Source organism: Labrus mixtus, chromosome 23, assembly GCF_963584025.1.
Source record: "Labrus mixtus chromosome 23, fLabMix1.1, whole genome shotgun sequence".
Classification (NCBI taxonomy): Eukaryota; Metazoa; Chordata; class Actinopteri; order Labriformes; family Labridae; genus Labrus; species Labrus mixtus.
In genome coordinates this window covers 4,076,574-4,093,326 of record NC_083634.1, presented here as the reverse complement: position 1 = coordinate 4,093,326, position 16,753 = coordinate 4,076,574, and the positions used below count along the sequence as shown (strand labels likewise).

Sequence of the window (16,753 nt, the reverse complement as noted above, 5' to 3'; positions counted from 1 at the left end):
AAAATCATGCTAGTTTTCGAGAATGACCAACCCTGCCTTTGAGCTACTGTGTAAAAAATTGTATCTTCTAAGTTTAAGTATTATTTATGAATTTGCCTCAGTATGTATCTAGTTCAACAACTAGCCCAACGTTATTTAATTTCAGCCCAAGTTGTTTTACTTACTTGCCAGTAGGGGGCACTAAAGTCAAAAATACATAAAAGTGCCATTTCAATAATTTTCCAATCTCTACAATCAGATCAGACCGATAGACAAAGAGACGACGCGACACAGGGAGTAAGAAGTATATAACCAAGTGTATTCCCTCTGTTAATGTACACATATTTAGAGTCATCTCACTGGAACACTTTACAATAACATTTAGAAAGAACAGGAAGATACTGGGAGGAGTATGTTTGGAATGGAGAAAGAGAGAAACCAGACAAACGTGGCAGAAGGGTCAATGGATGGAGCCTGTTAAATGAAAGGGTGGCCATCTTGTCTCCAGACAAAAAGAGATACAAAACAAATTTAAAAAAAACCCATGGAGAATAGATAGAGCCTGCTTTCTCCACAGGGTATGAGACATACGATCTGCCATACAGAGAAAAAGGAATATATGCAGGACAAAAAATGAATTAAGGATGACAGATGGAGAATGGATTAAAAGGAGAGGAACCCCTCCCCCACTGGAAAAGAATAAGGGTGATTCCATGTTCATAACCCAAATCACATTTGCTCGGTTACCAAAAGAAAATACATAGAAATTTCAATTTCCCAGAATCATATGGTCATTTTTTCTCCAAACAGGAATGATAGTAGGGAAAACACATTTCTCTTAGTAATGGGATGAGAGTCAAATATTTAGACATTTCACAAACTTTTTTCAGGATTTTCTTTTCTTTTCATGATACAGTTTTCTTTTTTTAATAGAGTTGAGAAAATTGGAATACTAGAGTTCTGTTGTACATCTTCCAGGGAACTGGCGTTCACCTTTTGAAATGTGTGTGCTCTTCCCACAAAGTTTGCTTTTTGCCCATTGGCTGCCATCAGTCCAGTCAGGCTAGAGAGAGAGGGCGAAAGACACAGCCGCTTGTTCAGCTTCAAGGTATCTCTCTCCACAGTGGAACTCCAGCAAGAATCAATTTCCTTAAAATGTCTCTCATTTCTCCAGAGAAAAGAATAAAAAAAAAGAAAAAAAAAGAGCAAACCAAAGTGGCTGAGTCTTGCAGCAAGGCATTGCATCAGCCGTACTGTTCATGAGAGGGGTGGGGGTCTGGGGATCTGGGGTGGTGAAACTGTTCTGACGTTGAAAATCCTAAAGTCCGTCCTCGCTGTGCAGTACCAGCGTACTTTCATTTTTCCTCACGTCTCAGGTCCATAGGTTTCTGCAACGTCTATACATATATTTATAATTATATAGAACAGAGTTCATCTGGTTTGCTGGAGGTTTTTTTCTGTTTTTCGGTTATTAGTAACTGTAAGGACGTGACGCAGTTTCTCTGCTGGCCCACTAGGGGGTGCCTTGGAGCCCCAGAAACACATGACACAGATCTGCTGGAACAAAAGGACGACCAAGGGGTGTTTGGCCTCAATAAGTTTTTGGCGGCTAAACGTACAAAGTTAGCATCCATTAGGTCGGAGCGGTGGTATCTCACATAGTTGCTACGTTTAACGGTTGTTATGATCAATCATCGTCATATTTTTTAAGTTTCTTAAACTCCACAGAAAGAAAATTTCTCTTTTTCGTAAATTAATACTACATGCTTGAAACACGGCAGAGTTTACGTTGCATCGGCTGCTGAGCACCGTAGACAAAGAGAGAAACAGAGTGCGCGGGCCAATGAGAGGAAGAGAGAGAGAGATTTGACGAGGTGAGAGAGTGTTTCTGTAAGCTGGCAGTATTATTGATTTTAAACAGAGGGATGTCAAGTTGCTAATTGAAGCCTAGTTGGAAAATAAAAAGTTGATACTCTGTTTGTTGATGGTCTTCACCACAAGCTCACCTCAGCGTGATGTACCGACCTTGACACAAATACTGATGACGGTGCTTTCTTACAGTACTCAAGATATTAAATAACTGATCCATAAATCACTGTTTTATCAGGTACACAGTTGTTGGCACAGTATGTGTTGAGATCTGAGGTGTAATAGCCTTTCTTTATATCCACACCACATTTACCTTTTAATGAGAAGCCAAATCAATCACAGCGATGCTAAAAGGTGTGGATGGAACCAATCTGTTGCTCATTTTCCTGCCTCACTCTGATAAGCCAGGAAGTGGAAACAAGTATGGCCGCCTGACAATACTGATTTTTAAATGAATTGCCCTCTATTTTCCCTCTCTCTCTCATTCTCTCTCTCCTCTTTCCTTCTCTTAGTGCGTCTGTTGTCTGTCTCTGTGGTGTCACGGCGGCGCTCTCTCAGACGTAGTACTCTTTGTCTTTGTTCTTCTTGTTCTTGGTGACCGTCTTGGCAGTGGTGGGCTGTTTCTCTTTCACCAGGGCTCCGTTGCTCTGTGTGGCCGAGTTGCTAATGTAGTTGCGGCTCTGGTCCACTTGGTAGGAGCCCTCGTCGCGGTTGCGGTATTTGTACATGGCGTAGAGCAGGATGAGGATGCAGAGGGCGGCTGCCGCCACGATGCCAACGACCATTCCCGTAGTGCTGCTGGACTGCTGCACCTCCACGGCGCCTGGGAGTCCTCTCTCCGGAGACGTGGGGTCTGGAGTGGGAACATGGGGGAAATTTGGAGGGTATGTTATTCCGGGGATTCTGCGGTGGCCTGGATCGGACGAGGGGTGTGCTGGCGGCAGCAGCACCTGGTCCCGGGTGTTCATTTTCCCGGCGGGGATATTGTTGCTACTGCTGCTACCGCCGGCGGGTGGCTTGATTCGTGGGCCGAGTTGGTCTGGATTGGCTGTGGGGGTAGAGGATAAAGGAGGGCGGTGGGAGTTGGGGATGCGGGAGAAATGGCGGTCTCGAGGGTTCTGGACGCCACCCTCAACAGCTGGGGGAGGAGGGAGGACAGTCCTGTCGGTGACCAAGGGGGAGTTTTTGTAATAGTCCTCGTCATCAGACTCGGTCATCTCCCCCGAGCCGTAGGCCGACACCTCGATGGTCTCCTCGCAGTCCTCCTGGTCCAAGGGGCAGGGGGGCCGGCCGTTGGGCAATGGGAGGGGCTCTTTGGTGGTTTCGAGCAGGGTGAGGAAAGGGCGGTAGGTGGTAGGGGGTGGGGGGATTACTGGGTAGTGGGTAGCGATGGATGGGGGGTCTAGGGAGTCCACGGTAATAATGGGCAACACTAATTCACCTCCTAGGACAAGAAAGAGAAAACGAAGGAAAAGAGTGTTAGAGACCACCTGAGAAAGAGTCGACCTCCAAATCAACAAAAGAAAAACAGTTCAAATGAATACAGCAACACCAGAATTAGAACAGCACTAAAACTTTACATGAGGTTAGTTATATAAGTTTAGTTAGTCTGTTCTATTTAAAAAGTTAAAATGCTGACTAACTCTGAACTGAACTAAAATACAAGCTGTAAGAACATACTGTATCCTGCACCTGCTTCTGACTGCTCTGACCTACACCTACAAGATATATTACTAACACAAGATAAAAGTAGACTACAAATTACACTGAACAATTTAACATGTATCGTACTACACAGCCTAGCCTTCACCTTCACTGCTAACTGTCTAGCCATTCCTAAGCTGACTGCTCTGACGCTCAGATGTTTCTTTCTGCTGTGATTGGTTAAATAAGATAGCAAACCACGAGGTTCAGGTCACTTACATCAACAAATTGGCCGCATGATTTTTGCATGAAAAAAAAAATTACAAAAAGAAAGCTGTGTAAGATTGTTCTTGGATAGTGATAAACAACTTTCCCCCCCTTCTGTACCTCCTTTCCTTTTGTTTCTTTACTGGGTGAAAAATAATCAGATTGTAAATATATATATTGTTGGATTAATAATTCCCCCCTCTACATTCTCTTGAAAAATGGGCACAATCCCATTCCCTCCCCATGAGCAGTGGCTTCTATTGCTAAATTCTGATTAGCTTTATCCATATGCAAATTCTTAGAAGCTGCTGCAGGAAACGGATGCCCCTCATTTCTAAACTAAAATTTCAGTACACTGAGAGAGAGCATTAAACACTACTACTCCCTGATGCCCACTTCCCTCCCAAACAGCACACATAAACACTGGGCAATGATGTTCTCCTTAAGCAGCCGTTAACACAAGTGAACATTAAAAGAAATTGTCTTAATGAGCCAAAATGTGTTGACAAGCTTCAGTTATGTAATCTGATTTTATCCCACTGTGAAATGAACATCCATATTAAGTAAAGCTCATTGGGTATACGTTAACATCATCTGTCAAAGGTAGAAGCCATTTAGGAGCATCTGGAGTTAATGGACAATTCAGTTCTTTTTTTTAGAATCCAGGATCCTATCTCTTTAATATTTTGAGGTATAAATTACTGATGAGTCCAGAAAACTTTGGATAGCTGTTCTCATTGGTAATTTAGACCTCAAACAATGTACAAGTAGAACCCAGGATTAGAAAAACTGCAATTACGTTTAAAGAGCTAAGCATATTGGTAGATGTTAGAATACCTACAACAGCCTTGTTTACACACTACATTGATTTCATAAAGCATTTTTCTTAAGTCTGGAAAACGGGGTCAACAGTCAAGGAAACATTTGAAAAAACATATCAGGGTGGGATTAGTTCATGGCAAATCTTTGGGGGAGAAAAAGGGGGAAGGTAACAGCAAAGACACGACCAAAGAAATGCCAACATCACCAGCATAAAATCATGACTCTGGCTCTTTGTACATTTGATGAGGTAAATCAGAGTGACTCAGAGGGAGACGGGGTTGGGCAGTTCAGGGATCGTGGGGAGAGGTTTAAGGGGAGGTGTAGGGATTGTTAAAGTTCCCCCCCAGTGGCCTTTATTGTGCTCAAAAGCTACCCAAACCTTGAGCCCTCCCTCACAGTTTTGTCAGTTATACAACCATACAGTTCACTCACAGATTAGAAAGGTTTTGTTAGAAAGGGCGCTGCATTGAGTCACTAAACATATCAGCATATAAGAACAACACACTTGAGAGAAACAAGCCCTAAAATGAAGCAACATGTGAGAGCTGCAAAGGAAAAAACTTAGTGATTCTTTCAACCCTTCTACCAACTTCATAGTTCTGTACTAGCGCCGGAAGGGCTTGTTTCCATGGCAATGATATTTCACTCTATTATATTTACTTTCTTCCTGTGTGAGAGGGCTGTGTTTCACCTTGAAGGCTGAGAGGACAGCGGAGCGTGGTGGCACATTTTAGGAACAAAAAGCTGGTAGTTTTTTTTTCAAGTTTAGTGCTTTTTTTCCCCCCCCATTCTACTTGAACAAAATCACTAAAAACTGAATCTTCAAGACCTCGGAGACAGTTTCTCAGGGATCCAGGACATGTGCGTGACTGAGGGTTAAGGACAAGATGGTAACTTTGCTATCTTTACTTTGCCATCTGCCTGCATGGCGGAGATGCTGCAAGTGCAATTTCAAGCTTTCTACTTTGTGCTCAGTGTGCAGCCCACCAATTACTGAGGAATAACCTCCACTCGCTGCGTGCCCCACTTACATGTGGCTGACTTTGCAAATGGATAGTCTTGTTACGGTAAACACTTTCTGTATTCCTTGCAGAATCGGGAATGTTACTTTTCAGTTTAAAATCGACCGTATATGAACCCACAGAAGAGTAGGTTCAAAAGCATTATTTAGATTTTAGACTTTATAAAGGAACAGTAAAGGATTGTTCCAACAACCACACATCACTCTGCTGTTCTCTCATGCGCTGTAGAGCCAAAAGCCTGAAGGGTGTATATCATCATCCCATATGACAGGCAGGCAGTGGATACTAGAAAGATAATGAACCTCAGCCCTCATACACAGAGAAAGACACATCTCAGCACTCTGGGCACATATCAAAAGAACCGTCTTTTCATTTCCTGTTGTGTGACTCAAACCCTACTGCACCCACAGTTAAAACCAAAAAATCTACTTTCATTTGCTCTTCCTTTCTCCACGACTGCACCTTCTCCCCTCTGCACACAGCTCTGATTGTTCAGTGAACACCCGCAGACAGGTCGGTGACGGGAAAGTTTACTCAAGATGGCACAAAAAGCGTACATGTTCGACCAAGTGTTTTCCTGCTAAAGGATGCCAAGAACCACATACTCGTAATAAGATCGAAAAAAAAGACGTTGTGGATGTCCAGTAAGTATGATTTTTCAAAGGAAGGAGTCTAATTATCCAGAGTTCAGAGAAGAAATTGAGATATGGTACATAGCCAAAAGAAAGACCAAACAATGTTTTTCACAAGTCATTACTTAGCTTTCTTGGTTACATGCAAAGATGTGGCTAACATGACCCAAAACTCAATTTATCTTAGATAGTATCGGGCAACACCAGTGTATTTATTTAGAGTGGGGATAAGTATCTAATGTCATTCCTGTAAGGCCAATCAAATGTAAGGATTTATCAAAGAATCTTTATTACAGAGGACATAGCCTCTTGGTTTAAACAGTTAACCCAATGCATTGAGTCTTCAACTTGCATTATTTCCATTTGCCAAAAGGTGGCGTATCCATTAGTTGCAGGTAAATGTCTGATTGTGTTGGTGCGTTAGGAAATTACACTGATTTCTGACATGGTTTATTACCCCAGTAAACATTTCAGAGAACTTTGTTGCCTCAATAGGTAGATGAAAGTCTCCTTCGATACAGCATGTTGTTCATTTTGTGAAGTATGTTCCCATTTAGAAAATGATTGCGCACACAAATTGCTACCAAAGCAATAAGGGGATCGAGAAAGTAGCAATACGTGGTTATGTTCCTATTTAGGAGCTGCATCCTACCAAGGGCGCATTTGAAGACTGAATACGTCACTGCGGCACGTTGAAGGCTGTCCCATTTCACAGGCTCCTTCAAATTCAGCCAACATTTGAGTCTTCCTTTCCCTGTCAAATGATGGATCCATCCAGTGATCCTGCATAGCCCAACATATGCAAACGATTCAAACAAGCCAACGGACTCTCAAGTGGCCGTTAATGTTATTAAAGGGGCATTTTGAAACTTAAACTGAGCTTCAAAATAATAGGTTAAGTTACATTATTTATATGAGCTAGTTCTTGCAGCTGTTGAGTTTGCTAGACGACAGGGGCAGCATTTAGAAACCAAAGGGAAAGGGAGGGGACAGCTGGTGACGCAAACAGGAATTCTCTAGAGATCAGAGATTATTTCAGTTTGGCCTGAGCAGTCTATGCAGGCTGTGAAGGCAGGGTCCTTCAAAAGATGTCACTGCCAAAATTAGACACATTAAATGTCCACCCTTTTTGTAAAAAATTAGTTTGGCTCTTAAACTGAGATGGCATGGCTAAAGAGTCAAAACTTAAGGCTTCAAAATGTCATGAGCAACGTCAAGTATCTTCATCTGTTTCTAACAAACACTATACTACTTCACTGAAACAAAGGCAGAATTATTTTCAACACATCCTTTTGATTGACATTAAACCCACTAACTCTCGTTTGACCACTTTTGATGCAACCAGTGCCCAAATATACTTATAGCATGAATACAGTGAGTGGGTGACTCTTTCTCCAACACAACTCTGTCATTTAGGCGTCAGAGCGAAACAGACTTAAAGACATTCAGCCTGATTGATTGAGTTTGACTCCATTGATTTAAAAAAACTGAGACGGTGGAACCACGTTTAGCCGGCATGATGAAATTTTCTTTTTTATCTTTACCCACACGCCACTCCACATCGCTGCCAGTATGAGTCATCCTGCCTCCATTTATTCAAAACGAGCACAGGGCAGATGGATACTGATGCGTCTTCGCCGGTCTCCTAACAAACATCGTTACTCTGCCGATCACGTCGGCCTGCTCACATCCATTTGAAATATTTAGAGCAAAAAGGTTGTTTGGAGTTTGAGTGTTCTATAATTCAGCTTTGATTAGGCCGCAGATGGAAAATCCAACAGCATGTCCGTGCATTATATATTTCCCCGTGCTTGCTTTTCAATCATGCAACACAATAGGTACAATTACGGCCGTATAATCTATGCAGAGGGGAAGAAAAAAGAATACATGCGACTCCATAAACTGTTTACAACTGCTGCATTTGCTGCTGTCGCTCTCAGGCGCAGTGATTCATGTTGACACAAAGGGAGGATGCTCATATCGTGTCTCACTGAGAGTCACATATTGGCTGCAGACAAAGTCACCTCCCTGCAGCTCATCAGCACCTGGATCGTCTCCATGAAGCTGGCTGGATTTGTTTTCTGGCCTGGCCCTGTGTTTGCAGCTCACTGTGGTATAAATAAATCCCAGACATGCACAGGGAATACAAAGATATCAAAATCTCCCACTTCACCACCTCCCTCGTCTTTTCTCCCTCTCCATATCTTTTTTTTTTCTCTTACTACCCATGGTGCTGCTCCCTGCTATATCTGCTTCAAATCTCTTCTGCGATAAGCTTTCCTATGTGTGTATTTGTTCACACTGCAGAGCCAACTAGATGAAAAACTGAAGTAAAAAAAGAAATTGGGTTAGCCGGTTCAGACAAACTGTAAACCAGGATTATTCCATTGTGCTCCTGAGGGAAGCTATGATATTTATTTACAGTTTGAAGTTTGAGCAGAAAGACACCCTGCTGAGAAAACTGAGGCGCATGAGGGGGAAAATAAAACATTATTCACAAACGATAGTTTACTGCAGAAATGCCTAATGACAAAATGCATCATTGACCAGTTTTGAAGGGAAATGGTTCCAAGGCATCTGAATAATGTTGAATAATGAAGTTTCTTAGTTTTTGATAAGAGTGTTAAACAGCAGGCTGAGATGATGGAGCACCAGGCTCTTAATTCATAACACTGACTCCATTTAGTCTTTATTGTTTTTACTCTAGTCTATATCTAATGATAAAATTCATTGTGCACCATTACTAAACCAGCTGCTGTAACACTGTTAAATAACAGCTGGAAATCTATAATATATACATTTTCTGTGTACATATAAAGCTTAGTTATGGTGCATTTTTTGCCGTATTTTATAATTGGATAATAATCCGAGGAAAAACTCCTGCAGGATCCCAGTTTGCATAATCCTTTTTTTTTGTTGATCTCAAATCGAAGCATTCCCTCTTAATGTGTCGATGACATCATTAGGTGACTCTACGTCAATGTAAGACGAGTTGGCGACTGTGACCTGGCAGTGGGAGCCGGTTTGCATAACACTGTTTCAATACAATCCATGAAAGCTGGAGCACAATGGACATGATTTAAAATAAAACTCTGGGTTGTAGATTGAGGCGCTGTAGGCGACGAATTTAAAAACGACTTCAAATGACATCACAAGCAAAAATAGAAATGTGGGCACTATATAACATTGCAGACACGATTTTGATGGTTTAGTGCATACGAAGATTTACGTCCGAGAGGAGAAAAATGTAACCACACATGGCAGTACCCCACCCCAATCCAGGAGGTGGCAGTGCTCGTAACTGTTTGCTAAGGGCTATTTGACAACAAAAGAAAAGGGTTAGCCTCGTTCCAATGACCCGTCCAACGTGAGCCAGTCTGTGGTCCTCGCCCTTTACTGGCATTCACAAGCGGTGATTGAGCACGAATAACTGCTGCGCCTCTAACAACAGATTGATGGACCTCCCGCCAGGCCGCCACTTAAAGCTATCTCACAGTGATCAGACACTTCATCATGCCCCTTTAAGAGGTGCATAAGAACCTCCAACACTAACAAGTTACACTTGTAAGTCTTATCCACTCGTATAAATATGAAACATTGCTCCCAAAAGACACACATTAAGTTTGGTCTTATTTCTACAGAGAGGGCGCACTCATCTGTGGAGTGTGCTTACAGAACATGGCACACAAGGATCCTTTGGAAACTGCCCATAATTAGGCTGAACTAGTACTGGCTGATACTAATACTAGCATTGGTATCAGAACCACTCGCCTAGATATCTGGTCCCTTGACTGAAGAATACACACTCGTATTCCGACATCTGTTTGTAGAGATTATCAGGAAAGACAATGGTCATATCAGAATACCGCTGATTGATCTAATCTTAATTTTTCAGGACTTCAGCAACGTTGTGCACACACTTCTTTGATATCTTTTCAAAGCGACAGACACATCCAAACTGAGGAGACAGTCAGATGAAACTTTGGATTGAGCTTGTGGATGGACGTCTTAACTGAAGGGGATCAATGAAGTATAACACTGACAAATAACTGACAACCAAACCGATCGACCGGTGCGGGTTTGATCTCATGCGAGTTGTGAGTCACACAACTGCGCTCCCGGTCATTCCTCATCTATCACCCAATCTCTTAGTTTCGCTCCTCGACCTAGAGGAGAACACTCACAGGTCGTCTCTACAGCGTATCGTCTGATGAATTATTGAGGAGCTCCTCAAAGCTTGTGATCTTGTCAAGAGTAAAACCGATATATACGGCCTGCGACATCCTGGGACTGAGAAGAAGCTCGGAGGTATGCAAGAGATGGAAAAAGTGAGGTCGTGCCGAGGTAGAGAGAGTGGAAATAAAGGGATGCAATGAAAGAGATTTAATGAGCTGAGCTTTTCTGAGACAATGTTTGTGTATCTCCTCTAATTGTGTGAAATCAATCAGTGTCTGTAGAAAACTTTGTCTGAGTGTAAAACTGTTTTTTTTTTTTTTTTGTGTGTATTTTCATCTGTGTTCATTTTTCACTTTGTCACTCCATCCCCAGCAAGTTTCATCTTTGTAATCCACGTCCTGTGTCTTGTCGCCCTCCTGACAAGAGGCTCATTAACATCAGTGCAGGATCCAAACCAAAAGCTTTAATTGGGTGATGTAATTAGAGCTCCCTAACAAAGTCAGAGTTTAATTAGCCTGGTGGGAAAGGCAGGAATCGTTCTCGGGAATACCTCTCTCAATTTTGCACCCTCTTCCTCCTCTCCTTTGTATCGCCCCCCCTCTCTCTCTCTCTCTCTCTCTCCTACTCTCTCCTCGTTCCTCCTCTCCTGCTTTGAGCGCAGAGGAACGTGACGCAAATCTCAATGAGGGTCAGTCCTTCAAAACACAGTCCTCCTTCCAGCCCCCCCCCCCCCCCCCGCTCGTCTCTTCCTCAGGCCGTTTCCCCGCGCTCTGCACTTTTGTCTATATTGCATCCACTCTAGGCTTGTCAGCAAGTGTGCGACAGTGGCCGCCCTGCAATCATTGTGAGAGGGGGTGGGGGGGTGTCATCATTTAGAGGTAGACAGCCACCAAAAACTTCTGGATGGAAAACTGTGGTGAGAAAATTCCCTTGAATTGGCTGTTGTTGCACTACAGCTGCAGGTAAATGCATCTGTAAAGCCGATGGAGCTGCACTGGCTGAAGGACAGACTCGTATCGATCCCGATGTATTCGCTGTAGTCATATCTCGCTCAGCTGTGCTTAACATCACTTCTCCTTCCTGGAGGCAGTTCAATAACACAGAGCCGCTTCCTGTAATTGAAAACACAGGGAATGGGTCCCATCATACAGCGACCACAGGTCTTTGTTTGCCAAGCAGTGTTGGAGGGGGACGGGGAGGGGGGGGCATGTTTTTCAGACAATGTTGATTCTTCCTCTCTCCTCGTCCACAGTTTTCACCGAAGCTTATCCGACCCTGCGGGCCTCGCCTGGCTGGAGCTCCTGTGGCATCTGGAAGGTGCGATACAGAGCACGTGCACGAGCGTGTTTGTTGTTTTCTCCGGAGAGAGAAAACTTTACACCGAGAGAGAGCGAGAGAGAGAGAGACAAGTGTCTGTCTGGAAAGGTGAGCATGTCGGCCACTGTGCGTGTGTGTGTTTGTGTGGGCATACAAGAGAGAGAGAGAGAGAAAGAGTTGTGTTTCCCCTCGGGAGATTAAGCCTGGGCATAGCATCCACCGAAAAACTCTCATTTCTCCTTCCGATAAGAAGGGAATTGAGTCTCTATTTCGGTCCCAACCACCTACAGTGAGAAGCGGCAGGAGAATGCTACACTCGAGTTTCTCCACACAGGTTCAGATCAACACACAAACACAATGATTGCTGTAATCTCCTGTAATTTACAGCCCGACATATACTCTATTTAAACCTCTAATCCCTGATCCATAAAAAAAACCTTTCCCAAACAAAGACATTACAGATATCCCCACTTTGTTTTAGCACAATCTTTCATGTATAATTCATGAAGAATCTAAAGTAGGATAAGTGTTTTTCAGTGTCATGTACATTTACTACTTTCTGGAAAAGTCTGATATCAACTAAACCTTCTGCTTGTTATCCTGTGTTCACAGAAGCTGCTACCGTGGATGGCTAACTCCAGCTGTAAGAAAGATTCAAACAACAGAACTTATTATACTGAAGCATACTGAAGACCAGGTGGAGCTGATTTGATTAAAGATCAAGTGATATAAAAACATATTCTGTTGTACTCTTTCCATCTGTTAATTGTCAGTTATCTCCTCTTGAACACTAATCATGTGTCAAAAAGTTTTTTGGCTGTTTTTAAATAAAATCTTTCTGTAATCCTCCCTCTGTCTATAATTGTTTTATAACTTTTCCTGAGCTCTGAAACCCAATCACCAAACGTGAGACTAGCCAAACCTACCCATCATATCAAAGGGCACTTAACCATTAGCTTGTAGCATGCAAAGCATTGTGGGAGATGAGTACTGTAAAATCCGGTGTATAATACGCACTTTTAAAACCTATTTCTTCATCTTGAACTTGAATCATATTGTGACAAATATACAAGAGTTCGTGTTCGGGGGAGTAGCAGAGAGAATCACTCTCATGATTCCCCGTCAGCCTCAACGTCATCATTTGTTATTGTTTTGATTAAGAGCCCCCTGGTGGCGGAGTTTACATACTGTGCCTTTAATGAAACCAGATGTTCTGGCATTCGATTCAATATCCCTTGGAAGTGGAGGTTGTGTTAAAAAACAAAATAAAAAAATACAAATAATCGGGTCACCAGTAGCCTAGTTTGTGCCCATGAGAGGCTGTTGGCCTCCAGGCGGGCAGCCCGGGTTCGAATCTGACCTGTGGCTCATCCCCACTCTCTCTCTCTCTCCCTGATTTCTGATTCCATCTACTGTCCTATCTCTAAAATAAATGCCCAAGTTGAAGTTGACATTTTTAAAGTGTTTTTGTGTTTTTGGCCTCAACTTAACTTATTTGTAAATGAAGTCAGAATTAATAAATTTATTGGAAAATATTTGCTTTGTTATATTTAGGGTGGTTCAGTCAGGGATCCAGAAAGACATTTGTTTACTATTTTAATCTTCAGTAGTTAGTGAAATAGCTGCCTGTAGACTGGACGTGTTTAATTATTGAGCCGATTGGTTTCTTTCTTCCAACACATTAAAACTGGTTACGCTGTTTAACAACAGAAATCTTTCAGGATGAAACATCAACACAAGGGAATCTGCATATCTCGCAGTGTGGACCAAACGTTCATCTGAATCCCACTTCTTCACTGTAACATGGTTCTTGGCATCCTTTTGAAGAAGGTCAGCTTAATAGAGTAAGAAACCGCAGCGACCCCCCCCCCCCACCTGTCACAGTGTCAGAACATTAGCTGACCCACTGCTCACACTCACAGCATCTCGGCCACCGGGCCTGCCGCGCTGCAGCTGTGTGCCACACGGAACAAGCTGCGTCTCCACGTGGAGACTGTCCTGCCTTGTTAAAAATCGAGGCAGGAGATTGGTGCAACAGCTGGGTGAACGCCACATACTACCACTCGGCTGAGCGACTGATGGACAACGGTGCAGCTGCCTGCCTGCTGCTTTGAAAAGACCAATAAGGAAGGGTGCACATCTGACCAATCAGAGCTGCGTACAGAGGGAGGTGCAGTCAAAGTGTCGTCAAAGTGGAGAAAGGATTACTTCTGTTTTTGTCTTGAAGCTGCACATTGTTTTTTGTTTTTTTAACAAGTGCTAAGAAGACAGAACCCCCTGAGTTGACTCACCGTTTCCAGGCTCACACTCCTCCAAATCTTCGTCATCACTAGGACATTCAGCTGATGCTACCAAGAGGTCATCCGCATTCTGGAAGAGAAAAAAAAAAAACAGAAAAGAGAGGACAGAGTCAGGTCAAATTACATCCGTTTAGAGAAGATGCAGAATCTGAGAGTTTTCGGAGCTAAAGCAACGACTCAGTGCAACAACAAAAAAACACTGGAACGAGGAATTCCTCAGTAGTTGATATATTTGCTGAGAAGACGGAGGTGGTGCGCTTTATAAGTATGAGTAGCACCCATGTGTATTTATGTAAGCAGTGATTTGAAGTTTCGGGGAAGCTCTATCTGAGCAAACACAAAGCAATCAAAGAGGTGTAGCTCGTCTAGAACTGTTGGCATCCTCCATGGCGTGGGTGAAATTGTCAGACACTGGGTGCCCTATTGCTCAACTACCGTTTAATTGATACTATTTATTGTACATCTCTAAATCTAGAAAGCTTCTGTTTTTACTCAGCATGTCGACAGTTATAGACCGACACTATCTGGCTGATGTCAACATGACTGGTGTAATCCATAGTAGATATAAGAACTTTTGTTTCAAACACATCATGCAGAAAACTGTGTGGTTTTTTGGGGGCGGGGTTCATTTTTAAAAGATGTCATCTGTAGCTTTTCTAGCAGAGCATGTGGTGCTCAATAGTTGACAGTACTCTCAGCAGCACACGGTGTGGAGCAGTTGGACGTATTTTATGTAAGAAAAATCTGTATCGGCCACTTAGTAATCAGCACATTCTCCCTCCATTAAAACGTGTTAACAATTTCAGACATAACATATTGGTGGAGCTCTTCTTTTTATTGTATGTGTACGGTAAAAATCCATAAAATAAATTTCACCGGTCTGTATTACGTCCAGCAAAATCTACAACGTGCAATTTCTGTGCAGCTCCTTTAGTATCATCTGTTCCTCACTTTGAGGAGTTTGCTCTGCTACTAGCTACAACACGTTGGTTGAGGTAAATTTTGTTGCGCTTCCTACCTCTGCTGGTCAGCCACTAACTTTAATCGAGGAGTCTTTCAATCAAACCAGCGCTCTACACGTTTTCTTTAAATGCAGGATTATGACCTCATGAGGGAGAAAGATGGTAATAAGTGACGCCGCCAGACTGGTCTGCATGGCTATGTGTCCCACAACAGCTTGCAATGCACAATGAATGTGGTGAATCACATCAGGGCGTGTGCATTCCAGCTTGCAGACTTTTCTCTTTTTCCCGTTACAAAGGTTTTAGACGATGTGAAGTCAGTTAGTGTAAAAGTACAGAGGGTACAGCAGAGGGGGTCTCAGGATGAAAACTGATTAAACCTGACAAGTTGCTTTGCCCGCACTCCTGCATGACTCACAGCTGCATGTCTAGACAACCAGACCCCCCCCCCCCCCCCCCCCCCCCACACACACACACACACACACACACACACACACACACACACTTTTCAGCCTCTGGTTGTTATTCAAGATGGGGTCACTCGATAGAAAATGGGGGGCTTTCTATCAGCCTAATTGATTGTAGCGCCACGTTCCCGCTCAGCGTTTTCTTTCAGTTATTAATCCACAGCCGGGGAAGTGATCATTTATTAATTACACTGAGCGAGTTGGAGTGTGTGTGTTCACATCACCTGGCTCTTGTCAAAATGGCTCTAATGATGCTGATTCTTCAGTTTCCCGGCAACATCTCCATCTAACATGCACTTCAATTTCTATTCCATCCATACAATCAGCTGCCTGGCTTTCTCCTAACTCCGTGCAAAACAGCACGTAATGAATGCTTTAAAGCATGCACTTCTTTCAATTAGGCAGCCGAGGACATCAATCACTGCCCGTCTGAAGATGTACGTGCTGCCATAACTGAAAAGTAACTCTCATAATGCGGCGTCCTGCTGAGTGCATGTCAGGTGGGCTGGAGTTATCAGTGTTGTAATTTCGTGCAACATCTGTGACACGCTTGTAAAGCCCGATTCACCCCACTCCCCTCCAACATCTAATCATCTCACAACCACAGCGCTGAGTGTGGATTATTAGAGAGGAAACGGTCACACGAGGCCCACTAACCCAGTGTGCTGATATCTGCAGAAGGAGACGCTCCTAACTGCAGTTTGACCCCGGTCAGAACTTTTCTCATCAGCCTCCGAGCTGAATCCATGAGGAGACAACTTTCATATTACTGGAATCCATCCCGACAAATCAGAGAGAGAGAGAGAGAGAGAGAGAGAGAGATCACAAACACCTGGGAGAGCGAGGGCATAGCGTTGGGATCTTATTTTCTTTTTTACATCATGACATCAAATTTGGGCCGAGCGAGACAAGCGATGACTCCGGCTGTTTTCGTGGAAACCCAGAGTATTGAGGGGAGAACGAGAAAAAAAATCCCACACGCATCAAAAGGTAGATCTTTTATTCTAAGCATCAAAGCGCATTATTCCACTATGATCAAAGCGGCAGCGCGGCGGGTAGCTCAGAGCCGTTGGAGAAATTGAAATTTGGGTTTCCGCTCATTTGCTTTCCGCCGCCCCGGCCCGTCTCTGCTGTAGCTAGGAGGGTTCTGCAGAGCATCACAGTTCCTGTTAGTTTAGCATATAGTGGAATTTATAATGTTATTAGTATGTTTGCTGAGCATAACAGGCTCTATAGGATGACCTACTAAGTATTTAAATATATACTTCTAAACATAATGTGGGGGAATTCTTTGAA

The 16,753-nt window shown here is 43.2% G+C and overlaps 1 protein-coding gene across 6 annotated transcripts in view; it reads right to left on the bottom strand.

Moving 5' to 3' along the window:
• Positions 1 to 277: 277 nt before the first annotated feature.
• nrxn2b (neurexin 2b) overlaps positions 278 to 16,753 on the bottom strand; it is a 702,861-nt gene continuing 686,385 nt past the window's right edge. For 5 of the 6 annotated variants that reach the window (XM_061031595.1, XM_061031599.1, XM_061031597.1 and 2 more), the window contains 2 exons: positions 14,020 to 14,098; positions 278 to 3,292 (listed from right to left, as the gene is read on the bottom strand). In XM_061031595.1, coding sequence (XP_060887578.1) covers positions 2,403 to 3,292; positions 14,020 to 14,098 — 969 coding nt within the window. In that variant the 3' untranslated portion in view covers positions 278 to 2,402. The remainder of the gene's footprint in view (positions 3,293 to 14,019; positions 14,099 to 16,753) is intronic. The other variant, XM_061031601.1, reaches the window with a different exon arrangement.